The 14,866-nt window shown below is 42.4% G+C and overlaps 3 protein-coding genes across 5 annotated transcripts; 1 reads left to right on the top strand and 2 right to left on the bottom strand.

Annotated features, from left to right (window-relative positions):
* Positions 1–47: 47 nt before the first annotated feature.
* mfsd11 (major facilitator superfamily domain containing 11) lies at positions 48–6,851 on the bottom strand. The gene is made up of 14 exons (XM_018756064.2): positions 6,612–6,851; positions 6,174–6,332; positions 5,767–5,822; positions 5,149–5,256; positions 4,134–4,213; positions 3,851–3,947; positions 3,704–3,762; positions 3,336–3,510; positions 3,133–3,173; positions 2,958–3,023; positions 2,661–2,786; positions 2,380–2,554; positions 1,805–1,940; positions 48–1,294 (listed from the first exon to the last, which is right to left on the bottom strand). Exons 2-14 carry the CDS (start codon positions 6,273–6,275, stop codon positions 1,133–1,135), a joined length of 1,383 nt encoding a protein of 460 aa, XP_018611580.1. The 5' UTR covers positions 6,276–6,332; positions 6,612–6,851; the 3' UTR covers positions 48–1,132.
* Positions 6,852–7,119: 268 nt separating this feature from the next.
* srsf2b (serine and arginine rich splicing factor 2b) lies at positions 7,120–10,718 on the top strand. 2 transcript variants are annotated; one of them, XM_029254373.1, is made up of 5 exons: positions 7,120–7,772; positions 8,121–8,457; positions 9,044–9,182; positions 9,675–9,763; positions 10,260–10,718. In XM_029254373.1, the coding sequence occupies exons 1-2, from the start codon at positions 7,417–7,419 to the stop codon at positions 8,452–8,454; spliced, it is 690 nt and encodes a 229-aa protein (XP_029110206.1). In that variant the 5' UTR covers positions 7,120–7,416; the 3' UTR covers positions 8,455–8,457; positions 9,044–9,182; positions 9,675–9,763; positions 10,260–10,718. The 2 variants fall into 2 exon arrangements, with proteins under 2 accessions (XP_029110206.1, XP_029110205.1); XM_029254372.1 differs by lacking the exon at positions 9,044–9,182 and having other exon boundaries at positions 7,121–7,772.
* Positions 10,719–10,799: 81 nt separating this feature from the next.
* On the bottom strand, positions 10,800–12,322 carry mettl23 (methyltransferase 23, arginine). 2 transcript variants are annotated; one of them, XM_018756780.2, is made up of 5 exons: positions 12,058–12,322; positions 11,654–11,758; positions 11,294–11,531; positions 11,070–11,154; positions 10,800–10,977 (listed from the first exon to the last, which is right to left on the bottom strand). In XM_018756780.2, the coding sequence occupies exons 1-5, from the start codon at positions 12,172–12,174 to the stop codon at positions 10,809–10,811; spliced, it is 714 nt and encodes a 237-aa protein (XP_018612296.1). In that variant the 5' UTR covers positions 12,175–12,322; the 3' UTR covers positions 10,800–10,808. The 2 variants fall into 2 exon arrangements, with proteins under 2 accessions (XP_018612296.1, XP_018612302.1); XM_018756786.2 differs by having other exon boundaries at positions 10,896–10,972.
* Positions 12,323–14,866: the final 2,544 nt, after the last annotated feature.

Here is a 14,866-nt window from a genome sequence, read left to right as displayed (position 1 = left end):
TAAGTGACAACAAGATGATACTGAGCTGTATCCTCCTTGTTGCACAGTTTTGGCCAAGAACTCATGGATTACACTCTGAGCAGTTTCAAAGTAATCATATGGTACATTGGCTGTGAGGCTTTGGGCAACAGGACTGAAAAGGTTCCCGGTGTTTTTATTGCATATCCAGCAGAACACCAGTACACTTGCAACAGTCATACTACTGACTTACTTTCTCAGGGCTCCTGCATCCAAGTTTACCCAGAAAAATACACAGGAAAACAAGAAAGGGTTATGCCACCTCTTACTCTACTGTTGTAGTCATTTAACATTTGCATACACTACCTCATGAAAACATGGCTAATGCTCTGGACTCCATACCTCGATCAACCCGCGATTATGAACACAAAATGTGCATCATGTACATAAATAGGAAAGAACGCTTCTCTCTGATCCTCTTCCATACTTAAGAAAATGTAAGAATGCACAAATACTCAAGTCACATAAGACCTTGGTTAAAACACTGCCCTGTTTATCTCATAAAACAGACTGAACCAGGCAAGCTACTCCAAGCAATCTTAATTTTTTAAATTCTTCTTTGACAAAAGCTAGAATTCAGTTGTATCCAATTCTGTAAACAGACCAGTCTAAATCAGTACGTTTCCCAATTTTGCTCTGTGCAAGATATACAAAAACACGTAAACTTTCACTTTAAGTACAGTGTACTTAAGGTCTAAAATTACATTTACCTGTATTACTCCCTTTATGGTACTTTTAGACAGAAAAACAAACAGCTGGACAGGCTCCTGCCTGTGCTGGTGTCCACATTATACTCCAATTTCCCACCTGATTATCTGCTGAGATCAGTGATTTTTCTGACCAGTGAAAGCAAACCACTCATTCATTTACCCCAACTGTACTGTACTCTTCCAGAAGTTGAACCACATGTGTTTAGATTAAAAGTAAAAAACAAGGTACTACAGCATGTTTCCCCTTTAACGTCTGAACGGCAGCAGATGAGTTTCAAACATGCACTGATTTAGAAGTCTGGTGAACTCAGTTTTCTGTGGTTCTGCCAGTCATAGAAGGTGTGTTCTCTTGGGTGGAGATGGCTGGAAGAGGACCCAGTGCCAGCTCTGCTGCTCCACAGCACTCAGATGCTGCTATAGTCAGTGTCTCGTCGGCCTGCCGCCACCAGCAGCTCTGCGGCGAAGAAGGTGATCGTGCCCAGGAATCCCACCAACGCCATGATGAGCAACTGCCAGTGAAGCAGCAGGTAGTTGCTGTAGAAGAAGGCCACAGCTGCGGTGATGGACTGCAGGCGCACACACACACACACACACACACACACACACACACACACACACACACACACACACACACACACACACACACAAAAAAGAGTCCTGAATGATCATACATCGAACACAGTCAATGACTAAATAAAAAACGTTCACATTAGGCTGCATTGATAAATAAGCACGATGACACTAGAGATGTCAACAAATCTAACATTCAAAGTCAATCTGGAGAACACCATTGGCTCTCTGAATAAAATAATTACATGAACTATGAAAAGTGCACCGCATTTCTGCAATTACTTATTAAAAATTGTTGTCTAAAGTTTATTCATTATTGGTGAGAACTAAGCATACACACACATTCAGTACAAGCATGTATGCTTACACACACAAAACTAAATTACTACTATTTATGCCAACAGAATTATGACTAATACCAATTTTATGATTTTGGCATTATCATCAGTTGTTAAAAAAAAAATTGCCCTTGATGCTTCTGTTCTCCTTAGCCTTCACTGACATACCTGTACAAATTTGAAGACTGCAAAGGCAGGAGCACTGTCTTCACGAAACATGTATCCTACAATGCTCAACAGCTGAGTGTTGAAGCAACTGTCACCCAGTCCCAGTAGGAAGCTGCACAGGAGTGCCACTTCAATGCTGATGAGGGATTAAAACAAGATAGTGAGCCAGAGCACCGCGAAAAGTGAACAAGGACAGTCAGCTTGTGTTCACATTCTTGCAAAAATAAGTTTCAGGTGATGAAAGTGTAATTTTACAAAAACAAAGAAACACATGCATTTGCTAAAAACCTCTATTTATTGTTTAAGGGCTAAGATAAATTGAATTATTTAACCACAAAAACAGCAAGGTACTTCTTTACTGGTGCAATTCAAGCAAGTGCCTTACTCATTTATACAGCAGGGTATGTAGTAGATCAGTTTTAAGTAAGTACTTTGATCAATAGTACTACAGTAACAGCAGGGATTCAGAGTGGTAATCTTCAGGATGTGACAGTTCTGACCACTACACTGCCTACCAACCCATTTTATTACTTCCTTAAATGTAGATCATTCCATGGTTCACCCTCTCCACGTACCTGGGTGTGATGTAAGCTTGGAGTTGGGTCCCTTCCTCAGGGGCAATGGGTGCATCACTGGCGATGTTTAGGAAGATGAGGTAGAAGGCCAGGAAGTGTGTGAGTAGCCCCAACAACACTACTGGGTTCCTACCATATTGGTTGCACTTGTTAAGCAGCCCAAACACACCCCCTCCTGGACACAAGGGGCACAATAAGGTTTAAGATCTGGACAATGCAAGTCATTTGTCTTTTGAGGCAGCTCCACTGCACATCATTCTCCCCACTGGAATCAGACTCACCCAGAATTTCCCCTATGCCAATGAAAATGCCAGAAAGGCCAATGAGGCCCTTAGCATCGTCCCCGAAGAGTGTCATCGCCCCAATGCAGGTCCCATACACGCCACTGTAAAAGGTGAGCTCCAGGCCTACAGAAATGGAACAAGAAGTTACTGAAGGATTCAGAAACATCTATGGACAACAGGCTAATTCAAGTTAGAAAAAGCCAGTTAACTACATCTATCTGGTTTTACTGCCTTAACCAAACATATTTTTGCTAATTTTCCAAACTATCTACATGCATGTGATGACTTCCACACCTGTGTAGGCTATGGATGTGCTCAGCAGAAGCATTTCCTTGGTAACCGACAACCTGACAGCTTTCTCTGTGAACACAGAGCAGAGAGCAAACAAACATTAGACACCTGAGATTGAGCAGCAGGAAAAGGTTTGAACACACACCACAAAGCTTCCAAGTCCAAACCACAGACTTACTGAAAGCATCTAGTGCCTGGGAGCACAGTCCTTGGGGTGGTCTGCAAAGGACGAAGAAAGAGGAAAAAATGACAGCTTAGACAACCAAAGCCATTTCCACCAGGAAAGAACCACTTTCAAATGATTAGTACAAAAACACAGGAATCTCCTATTCATGTAAAAATTTGTGACGGACAAATTTGAAACAGTATGGTTTTACTGACGCAAGGACTGAGTTAGCTTCATTGGAGTCTGCTGGTAATAAGGACTCAGAAGCTTCTAAAGACGTAGGGTCAGACGAAGTGGTTTCAGGTTCCGGTCGCTGGATCAAGAAGAATAGGAAAGTACCGACGAGGCTGATGATAGTGAGCGAGATGAACACAGTCTGACGGTCCTTGTCTGGGGAACAGAACACTTGCATTTATCTTCCTGGTCAATGATCCTTGACATAGCTTCAGCCTGCTGTCCTCTCACACATTCAGTTAATGTAACTACTGCACTTTCTGAAAGCTGAATTTATATTTTCTATTAATATTTGAAATTTATACAAATAATACTTTAACCAATTTATCAATCAATGAAACAAACATACCTGATATGTGGAGTTTCTGATGCCAAGCAAAGTATATATAGATGTTGCCAAAGAATAAACTGAAAAAAGAAGTACTAGAATCAGATCCCTCATCTGTGTAGGAATACAAATGTGTCAAGCAAATGCATATTACGAAGAAAGTGGTACCTGCACTGCAGCAGGGCCCAGAAGATGCCGCTGTTTCGCCCAATAGTGGCATCTGTGGAGTTTATGGTAAGCAAGTTCCCCTGTGCCGTCCACAACACTGGGCCAAGGACACAGAAAGGAGAAATGCAAGATGAAAACAGGAGAGGAAGGTGAGGGAGTCAGAGGATGTAAGGAGTCCTTCCTTTCCGGCAGCAATAAGTACTCCACGTTTCCTGCTACCAGACAAATCGCCAACACCACCAGTAAAATTACAAAAGGTGTTTCTCATGGTCATTTGTCTCACCTGCAGCTGCTATTCCAACCACCACCGAAGCTGTGTAGAAGGACCAGGTGAAAGGATGGATGAACACAGCAATGTAGCCACTAAACATAATAAAACAAGTGACAAATACAGTAAGTCAACCACAGCACTGTATTTTACTCAAGGATATCACAGTGGGATATTTGAAGCTTTCTTTATTATGGCATCATTGCTCATGTCTGCAGCTATGTCTCCTCTTAATGTAATGCATAAATTATACTTTTGCTGAGATGTACGTTGCTTTGGACAAAAGCGTCTGCTAAATGAATAAATGTAAATCATCATAACAAATTCGGACTGCTGGAAGAATCATCGGCACATCCCCCCCCAGCTCTCCAAGAACTGCACTCGTCCAGAGTCAGTAAAAGGGCTAGCAAAATCATTCTAGACCCCTCACATCAAGGCCACTTCCTCTTCGAACCTTTGCCATCTGGCCGGCGCTACAGAGCACTGAACACCAGGACAGCCAGGCACAAGAAAAGTTTCTTTCCTCAGGCCATCTACCTCATGAACAGCTAAATCCCCCTTAGAGAATAAATCAGTGCAATACACAACGCTATTTATAACTATTTATCACATCATATCTCTTACTCACACTCCCTTGCATTTGTATACAACATACCTGTACATACATACAATGTCCAGTGACTAGTTTTGTATATTGGATACTTTATATTTTTATATATTTTTTATCCTTCATTCACATTTTCCATCTTCTCATCTGTCTTGTCACTGTCATTCTGTCTGGGCTGGGGAAGTTTCTGTCACCAAGACAAATTCCTTGTACGTGTGAACATACTTGGCAATAAAGCTTGTTCTGATTCAAATGTTTGGCTTTAGATCCTCATTCCAGCTATTGTACAGACACCACAGTAACCACACATACTGTATTATAATAATTATTTACTCTAATTTGAATTGTTAACCCAGTTACTGAAATCTGTACATGTGCTTTTGCTCCACCAAAAAAAAAAAAAAAAGAAAGAGACTTTCTTACCTGTACAATAGCCCACTGATGAACATGGAAAGCTGTGGACCGATAACAGTTACCACGGAAGGTGCAATTAGGTTGGACGCAGAGAAGACTCCATAAATAATGGCCATACTGCAGAGCAAAACAAAAAAAATTACTCTATATAGACACACACTGCTTACTAAAGGCATTTAGAGCCAATGTGGGGCTTAACAGTACCTCTACTGCATCTCTTATGAAATCTTGAAAGTATGTATTGTGCTTCATGGGCAGAGCAAGTTTAATGTCATCGGAACATATTTTAAAAAGGTGAGGATGCTCCTCATCGAATTCAAAGAAACAGGTCACAACTGAGTAAATGACGACCTGCCTGCATAAAGAGCTTCTGATGGGACACTAGGCACTATTTCATAATATTTGTTCTGTGTGTATGTTTTACTCATTTACCATCCATCACTGCTTGTCCTAAGGTCACAGCACTCCAGAGCTCGCCTCTTAGTTTCCACAACTGAACCTAATGCTACCATCCCTTGTTACATGTCATAAAAACCCACTCCGGTTTTATCAAGATCTGCCTACAGTGATCAAAGTACCACACAATACGCGTGTGCCGCTTCTTCATAAGTAAGCCATAAAAAATACCTTGTATATCCACTCCCGTGGAATTCAGAACTGTTGAAACTCTTTATCACCGTTTGCTGGAAGGAAAGCAAAATCCTTCTTATGACACAGCTGAAGACAAGATGCAGGACACATGAAACTTGGCATCACGTGAGACTGCATTGTTGGGGTCAGAGGGAAAACTGAGTAGAGCTCAATGACCCTGGAGGCACCAATGGAGCTCTGCGTCTCGTGGAAATTCTGCACGCCACCACAAATGTGACAGAGCCCACCGAGAACTGCTCAGCACCTCGCCATCGATTTCTCCTTGAGGAAGTATTCCGGTTATGGGAGCAGAATGTGCCGAGAACTTCCAGAACATTCCAGAATGACCTGGGGACCATGAAACAGCAAGTTCCCTCTGTTTGGACTGGTCAAGTTCTTCTTACCTCTACGTTGCCACAGGTCTGGAAGGCGGTGAACATGAACATGAAGCCGAAGCCCAGGACGATGATGTTGAGGAGCGACTTCCCCGCAGGACTCATAATCATTTTGTCAAGCTGCTCCACCAGCAGCAGCAGCTAGCTTCCCAAAGGCGTCAAGGAAATCTACTCAAAAAACATTTCACATTGAGGCGGATCAATACTGACGTACACATTTTTTCTGTTTTTTTTTTTTAAAGCAAGGAAGCTCAAAAAACATTTTAATACAAGATTGATATAATAGCAATTTGGTTTCGCGGAAGACTGACACAGGAACTTGAACCGAACAGCACACTATACTATAAGAAGTCTTAGTGTGGCCTGGGTTCCTTCTCTGCAACGGATTTCTACACATTGACATTCGCCGCTTAGTCTACTTAAAAGCTGCGCAGGACACGGTCTTACCTGCGATCAGATTAGGGCGCGGCGCCGGCGACAGCGACAGCCAGGTCAATTTCTATCTTAAGAGCGATTCACCATCCCTCAAAGAAGCGTTCAGCTCCAAAAAGAGACCGGCAATGAACCGAGTCATATGACAAATGAGGAAGTGCGGCGTCTTTTGTCGTCCAGCCTTTAAACCTTCTGCTTTGCAAGGCATCTCCGACGCACGAAGAATGACTGTAATTTTTGCCAGTGTGTCATGTGAGGTGCTCAGCTGACTATCGCAGACGTCACATGTCGCAATGCCTGCAGGGAATTGTAGTCCAGCGTTAGATTTGTTAGTAACGTTACGCAAATGCTGTGATGGCTGCAACGTCATGGTTACTCTTGAGCGTAACCTACGTAGTTTCTTTTCCGGGTCGAAACAATTTTCCTTTGTAGATATATATTTCATATGTTGATTGCAGAGTGATAAAAACAATAAATGGCTTTTAAACTGCGGTTATTTTGTATTATATACAGTAAACAATACTAGCGATAAAAATAATTAATTATTCACTTTACAGCTTGACACATAAATGAAGTCATCGAACTACAACTGCCATTTTATGGAAAGCAACCTGAGTGAGCTGGACGACTGTTTGTCCCCTTTTTTGTGGGAAGTTATTGCTAGGCTAGTGTTATTCTAGTTTCAGCAATTGGAAAGGACATCAATACACCGAAGATCACAGCGGTGCTTATTCTGAAGTGTCTGCGTTTTAACAGGGTTACGAATTTTTGCTGTATCTAGACTAGTTAGATCGCTGGCTTCCGTCCGTGACGGACGACGATGAGCTACGGCAGGCCGCCCCCCGACGTCGAGGGCATGACTTCTCTCAAAGTAGACAACCTGACGTACCGCACCTCGCCCGAGACCCTACGCCGCGTCTTCGAGAAGTACGGTCGAGTCGGAGACGTGTACATCCCCCGGGACCGCTATACGAAGGAGAGCCGCGGCTTCGCCTTCGTCAGGTTTCACGACAAGCGCGACGCCGAGGACGCCATGGACGCCATGGACGGGGCGCTGCTAGACGGCCGCGAGCTGCGCGTGCAGATGGCGCGATACGGGCGCCCCCCGGACTCCTACTACGGCCGGAGAGGAGGACCCCCTCGGCGGTACGGCGGTTACGACCGGCGAAGCAGAAGGTGAGTGCAGAGCTTTAGCTGCTGTAGCTACTTTGATTTTGAAATTCATTCGACAGTAATCAGTTTTCCAGATGATTCCCTAATTTAAATAAAGTAAGGCTGGCCTTGCCTCCTACTACTACTAGGCAGCTTTTGGGGGACTGAGCTGAGGTGCGTGGAGCAACAAGTGTCACACAGCTGCTTGCTTATGCACCGGTATCGTGTGGGGGTTCTGCAGTGTTGCTGCTTGTTTGCGCTTTATTTACGCTTTTTTTGCCCCAGTAACGGCTCCTGTTTCTAGGAGCCATTTTAGCCGAGGCAAAGTTCAACACACTGTGACTGATTCAGTCTGCGCCCTTTTCCCCACAGCCCGAGGCGCCGCAGACGCAGCCGCTCGAGAAGCAGGAGCCGTTCTCGTTCCCGCAGCCGCTCCCGCTACAGCCGCTCCAGGTCGCGCTCCTACTCGCGCTCGCGCTCTCGCTCCAAGTCCCGCACGCCCCGCAGGAGCAAATCTAAGTCCAAGTCCAAATCCGCGTCCAGGTCCCGCTCCAGGTCTCGCTCCAAGTCTAAATCTAAGTCCAAGTCCAAATCCAAGTCACCGTCTAGGAGCCGCACGCCGCCGTCCAACAGGAACTCCAAGTCCCGGTCGAGGTCGAAAAGCGCGCCAAAGTCAGCCGAAGAGGATGCGGCGGGATCTTCGTGAGCGGTAAGCGCGCGGCGCGGGGAGGGCGGCTCTCGCACCGGGGGGCGGGGCGGGGCGAGGGAGTGCGTCCTATCGATAGCTAACGGGTGGGATCGGCTATTTGTAGAATGTTATCCTGAGAGCACAATGTACATGTTTTGTAGTCTAAAGACGGGATTGGGGAAAGCTGCTAAAATGTAAAGGCAGAACTACGTGCTTGTGAAATGTGTAGTTTTTACTGGTAATGTGTAGGCCTAGTTTATGAAGGGTCACGGTTAAGGCCAAATCACACTTGACAAGACACTGGAACCAAACTTTAGATCTGACAGTTTGCCATGCAGTTTGCAATCTGATTTTATGCATACTTTATATCTGCTCTTTTGTACTGAATTTTCATTTGGAATCAATCTCCTACACAGTAGCAGGGTGTTTGTATTTAGCCAAGTGATTGTATGTCAAATGTCAAGCCAGGTGTGTGTTGGCCTTTAACCCAGTTTTGGGGAGGTGGGACTGGTAAACCTTTCAGCCTTTTTTTTTTTTTTTTAAAATTATTATTAACTTATTTCAGACTCAAATGTTTACCCAAAAATGTGGAATTCTCTCCTCCAAGCTGCTGATTCCTGTTTGCAAAAGAGGAGTTTGGGGCAGTATGAGCAGTTAGAGGGGGTGTGATCCGGCCAGGGCCCTGGTGCTGCTGCTGGGGGTTGCTATGGAGCAGGTCGGTGTGTCAGTGTTGGGGTGGTGCTCAGGTAGGTCTGAAGGACAAACCTATTGAGGCCTGCTGTTGCCCTCCCAGCCGTTCACTCAGGCCGCTGGGAGATAAGACCAAATAGGGAAGACCCCTGAAAGCCTCAAACCCTTTTTCTTTCAACTTTGTGAAGTTTTGTAGGGTTTTTTTTTTATTTTTATTTTATTAAAGTATTTATGGGTGCTTGTCCTGTCATCTAAAGATTGACACTGACAGGTGCAATATTTGCATATATGCCAAATTCACTGCATTACCTTTTGTGGAACTGAATGCATCCCCTCAACTACCAGTTCTGGTAAATTAACTTCTTAAGCGGCATTTCTTAATTCTTACAAGGTAAACATCCTGACATCACAAACTCCTGAATAAAGTAGTGCTAATATTAATGGGAGCATTAATGACAAGACTTGACTAGTTATTGCTACTTTTAAAATCTAACATCTAGCTTTTGAAAGACCTATTTTGCTTACTGTGTTGTTTTTTCCTCCTCCAGATTTTTCAGATGGATTCTGCACATCTTGTTGGAAGTAAAGATCTAAGAACCCGATGACTTCCGTTCCCGCATTATTTCTAACTAAAAAGGTTATTATTGGAATCTAGTTTGAAGGTTTAACTTTCCAGTCCTGTGTTTAAAGGATTTGTTTCATAACCAGTTATTCTCTGAATAGAATGAAAGTAAAATGGTGATAAATATAAGCATGAAAGTTGCAGAGCTGTGACCCAGCACTTTTGGATTGCAGTTTATGTAAATGTAGACTTGCACAATTGGAAGTTCAGGGAAACTAATCAGTTCTTGGGCAGTTATGTCTATGATTTGTATTCACATAAAAGTTCAATCTTGTTGCATTTTTTTTCCCCCCCAGCATATAGTAGGTACTTACTTGCACTGCATTACATTACATACCCAAGTCTAACTTTAAAAAGTTCATAAGATTGTATAAATTGCATCCAGTTAGTGCTAAGCTTTAAGTGGTTTAGAAAAGATACAACTGCCACTTTGATTTGCATGCAGCTTTGCTTTGTAGACAAATTTCACTGTATTGATTATAATTTTCTCTCTTGTATTTTTGTGAACTAGGCGCAGTTGTGTAGCAGTTGAGTATTGCTGGTTAGCTGTTAAGGTGGCGTGTTGCAGTGCAGAGTGCTTGGCCGTTTCCTGTTTTCTCCTGCTTACCTCTCCTCGGTAACCTTGCTGCGCTGTGGCAGTGTGTAAACATGGCTGGCACCCTTTGGTAAATGTTCATCTTTTCCTGTTATATTTTAATAACCTTTTTTAAAATAAAGTGAATAGTGAAAACATGTGGCAAGTTTCTTTTTAAATATTACTTGGGTTCTGTGGCTTCGTTTTAGTGCATTCTTGTATTTCAGTTTATTGGAACTGACATCTGCCAACATGAATAAATGTTTAATTGCTCATTGCATTAAATCTGCAATTTCCTAGCTGTTTGTTTGCCATAAATAAGACTTCAGAGTTACTACTGTCACTGTAGAATCATTTCTCAAGGATCAGTGAGCATGGCTATGGTGGGGGGGGGGGGTAGACATGTAAACTGATGTGCTGAAGACAATACCTGCAGTTTTTGTTGTTTCATGCTGCAAAAGACTCCTGCATTTTCAACCAGTTTCTTCACCTGCTTGTGGTGTCCTTTAAACATACTATCATCATTTGTATTGTATGAGTCCCAGGAAGTGCTGAACTTGCCAAATGTTGCTTGTCGGCATGAAAGTTCTCCAAAGGTACATCTGTACATGTAAGGTTCCATTTATGGAGCAAAGCTTCTATTGACCAGTCTGAACTGGAAAACAACAATGAAAACAGCAGGATGCAATCAGATTAATTTTCTTTCTTGCAGTTGCATTAAGGGGCAGTTGCCTCAACAATACTCACCTTCTCTCTTGATAAGCTGTCCAAAACTGAGCTTCAGGGTTCCTTCTTAAGAGGAATGACACCGTCACTAAGATGTCCTCAAAATCTGAAGTATTCAATGAAAATTGTATCCAAGATGATATTAAAATAAGAGGTGGTTACTAAGTTAATTTAAATTTGTACAGCTCAGTTTGTGAATAAATTTTTGTAATGGTTTTCTTCAAAGACAACAGAAGGTCTTTCACCTTTAGGCTCATAGAAAACATCTGATCCCAAAATGAAGTCCAGGGGTGGTAGAAGTAATAACTCAGGGGCTATCCGTCCCCACGTGATGCCCACCACTGGCACACTGCACAGCTCATTGGCCTCACAGGTACGGCGGCAGTTGTCCAAACAGTGCGGCAGTTCTGCACTGTCTGAAAGAACCAGGTTCGCTCCACATTTCGCAGCCACTATTCCAGGTAAACTCACTCCTGCGCCCAGCTAAAACAGGACATTGTAACTTGTAATTTGATTTGCACACACTCCTTTCTCGCGCACATGCAGTCTCCCTTTTGCACTTGAAACAGAAAACGTATTAACTCAAATACACATCTGACACTCACCTCGAGGACGGTCTTTCCGTGCACGTGGTCTCTGTGCATCCACACATACTGCGCGAGCACCACGGCGCACGGCCACACATACATGCCATACTGCGGGTCGAGAATCTGCAATGTAGTGTGGAACGTTATGACCGAATTAGCGGTCATCACACTGGTACAGGGTCCTATTAACATGAACTTCTGGCACTGCTCAGTTTGTTCGTGTTTACCATCGCTGCTTACAATAATGAATAATACATGATGTTTAACCGACCTATGGAAATACACGTTACATAAAATTATACACTACTACGGGATACACTTGGTTACATATAATAAAGAATTGCTATATTTTCCATTAAACAATGACAATGGCACTGTTTCTGAACAATGCCAAAAATGTAAGGTATTTTTTAAATGAAAACCTCGGGGACTGAAACAGTCAGTGATGGCGCGTCAGACGTGGCGTCTTCTTCGTGCTTCTCTTCAAACCGAAATAATTTAAGAGCGACGTTACAGTCATCTTTTTCCTGAATATCCATGTTATAGTTTTTTTTTTTTTTTTTTTTTACTCATACCACCCTAATAGTCTAATCCGCAAAAAATAACGACTTTTGAAGTTTGTCATAAGAGTTAACATTTGTAACAGTTAAGGCGACTATCACTTCCTGTCACCATTGGAGCCCTCACTGTGACGTATTTCCTCTGTAGTTATCCAATCACCTGCGGGAGAGATGGGGGAGATCTAGGGTTAGCAGTATTTTTTACACCCTTTACCTTTTTTCATTTTTGCACGATCAAAGAAGTGATCTGGCCCAGAACGCGTTTTTCAATACGTTTTGTTTACACTTTTTCCTTAATTTTGATGTGAAAAGTTTCACACCAGGATGCAGTTTCAAGCACCACCATACAGTCTTTAGTGAATTGTAATTTTGACCACCCCTCACAAAAGCTTCATGTGACTCCAAAGTATGTATTTTAAGTTAACCTGGTTTTAAATATGAAACTTTATTCTGTACTTTTTTCAGGGGGTGGGAGTATATAGAGAGACATCAAGCAACCTAAGTGGAGATTTTATATGATCTGAAGAAGATCATAATGAACATTATGCAGAGTTGCTGATAATAATCCAAACACACAAAGGTGAAACAGCTACAAGGAACGCTGTGAATTAACAACCAGTTTTCCCACATCAGGACTGGATGTACTGCATGTGTTCCACATGCTGTACAACAAGAAACAGAAAGGGGAAAAAGCAGCACTACTGAAACGGCAGGTGCAGGAATGGTGATAACGCGTTCGGTCAGTTCAGTGCATTTACAATTTGGACTTTAACACAGGAAGTTACATCACCTGTGGCCTAATTTGTGTAAACTGCACCTGCATAGACCGAGGGAAGTAAACAGATTAAACTATCAGCCTAAGGCGGAAAGATCAAGAGTTTCACAGGACCTCACTAAATACAAAAGGGTTTCAGGCTTTATTTTTAATTTAACATGCAAAACATGTACAAAATACACTTAATTACTCTTAACTTTGCAGGGTTTTTCAATTCCTTGAGCTAGAACTTATTAATTTAGCTGATGTTTTTCTTCAAAGCAACTTGTAATTGTTTACTCATTTATACTGAAAGGAAAATCAGAAAATTGAGCAGAAATGATGGCATGCATTAAATGGACAACTGGGGTGTTCTGTAACAGCTACAGAAAGCCCATTGTGTGAGAAGCTGGAATGTACTGATATTGCACCCCCAACTCTAAGGTGTAAACGGACACTGACCAGACGACCAGATGCTGGGAGTGAAAAAACAAGAAAATAAATAATGCTGACAGGTTTAAAGATAAGCTGCAGGGGTGCAGGGTGCCTGCTATACGATGTGCATACCTTACTTTAGCCTATAGGAAATGTAGTAGATAAGTAAGTAACAAATTAGAAGTAAACATGAGCTGAGGACACGTTGATCATGCAGAAAGAAAGCCAATGAGAAATGTTATATATGTAGCATGCGTTTCTAGAACTATATAATGTGTGTGTATCGGATGCTCTGAGAGATTCCCTAGACCCTGACACAGGGGATAAGTGACTCTCCCTCCAGCTGGGGTGAAATAAAGTATGATACTCTTGCCTATCCTGGGTCCTTTGTTTGAGTTATGTCAAATTTCTTCCACAACAGACATGGGTAATTTTCGTTGAACCAATTTTAAGGTAAGTACCTTGCCCAGGGGTACTACAGTAGAAGGTGAGATTTCAACCGGCCCTCTGTATTTAAAGGCAGTAGCGCTCACCACTACACTATCAAGAGTCCCAGTCCTATTGTTATATTCTCAGTTGATACAAGTATTTAAAATTCATATTAGTCACTTGTTTTTGTTCATCATTTGTTACTTCAGAACTTTAAATGCAAACAAATAATAGGTTCACAGATGGTTCATCTTTTAGAGTAAATAAATTCTTATTATTTAAAAAGACTTTGTCCACTGCACTGCAGGAGGTACCTGGGGTTCTGAACATTTTTGATGGATGTCTTCTTTTATTTTTGTATCTCTAGAAGTTAGAAAAAGTGGCTCTAATTGATGCCTAAGATCTATGCTATTTATGTAAAACAATAATCTGCCAGGTAGCAACATGTCTTCTGAAAGAAAGCAGAAAGGAATGGTGGAGGTGTGATTTGCAGCACAGCTGAGAATATGCCATGGCCGGAATCCAAAGCTTGCTCCTAGTAAAATGATATTGTTCTGCTAACTTTTGGGTTTTTAGTAGTCTGAACTTTCTGTAATATCATCTGGCAACAGTGAGTAAAAATACCAGTATGAAGGTATGTGACTGGTCCACGGGAAGAACGTGGATCACGTGCCGATATCAGTACATCTATGTCCGGTGTGCAGAGTAAGGAGGGTAAGTGCTGCTAAGTCAAATTCAACTCATGGTTACCGCTTGTGTGGTTTTCCTGGCAGTACAGAAATGGTTTATTAGTCTATTGCCTTCTTCTGCATATTTTGTACTGAGAGCGTGCAACCTGTGCACACCCTGAGCAGGATCCGTCGTATAGCAAAGACTTCTCTCTCTCTGTCTCTCTGCACGTGCGTATTAACACCTAGAAGGTTTTCTTACTGACAAACTATTTTTTAATCACTTTTTTCAATGTTCAGAACAGAGGGGTTGAAAACACCACAAACTACTTGAGGACTAGTTATTTTGATTTACCAGGCAGCTGGATTTGCTTAGGGAATTTCA

This window comes from Scleropages formosus, chromosome 8 (assembly GCF_900964775.1).
Source record: "Scleropages formosus chromosome 8, fSclFor1.1, whole genome shotgun sequence".
Lineage (NCBI taxonomy): Eukaryota > Metazoa > Chordata > Actinopteri > Osteoglossiformes > Osteoglossidae > Scleropages > Scleropages formosus.
Note: the sequence above shows the minus strand (reverse complement) of the source record. Positions and strands in the feature narration are given on the sequence as shown.

Bases quoted from the DNA above. Each gene is read 5' to 3' on its own strand.
- mfsd11 (XM_018756064.2), bottom strand. From the start codon at position 6,275: ATGATTATGAGTCCTGCGGGGAAGTCGCTCCTCAACATCATCGTCCTG. The intron at 4,214-5,148 runs GTAAGAAAGTCT...TATTATGTTTAG, and splicing joins ATCAGTGGGCTATTGTACAG to TGGCTACATTGCTGTGTTCA. The intron at 1,941-2,379 runs GTACGTGGAGAG...ATCCCTCATCAG, and splicing joins CAAGCTTACATCACACCCAG to CATTGAAGTGGCACTCCTGT.
- srsf2b (XM_029254373.1), top strand. From the start codon at position 7,417: ATGAGCTACGGCAGGCCGCCCCCCGACGTCGAGGGCATGACTTCTCTC. The intron at 7,773-8,120 runs GTGAGTGCAGAG...TTTTCCCCACAG, and splicing joins TACGACCGGCGAAGCAGAAG to CCCGAGGCGCCGCAGACGCA.
- mettl23 (XM_018756780.2), bottom strand. From the start codon at position 12,174: ATGGATATTCAGGAAAAAGATGACTGTAACGTCGCTCTTAAATTATTT. The intron at 11,532-11,653 runs GTGAGTGTCAGA...GTCCTGTTTTAG, and splicing joins ACGGAAAGACCGTCCTCGAG to CTGGGCGCAGGAGTGAGTTT. The intron at 10,978-11,069 runs GTGAGTATTGTT...GTTGTTTTCCAG, and splicing joins ACAGCTTATCAAGAGAGAAG to TTCAGACTGGTCAATAGAAG.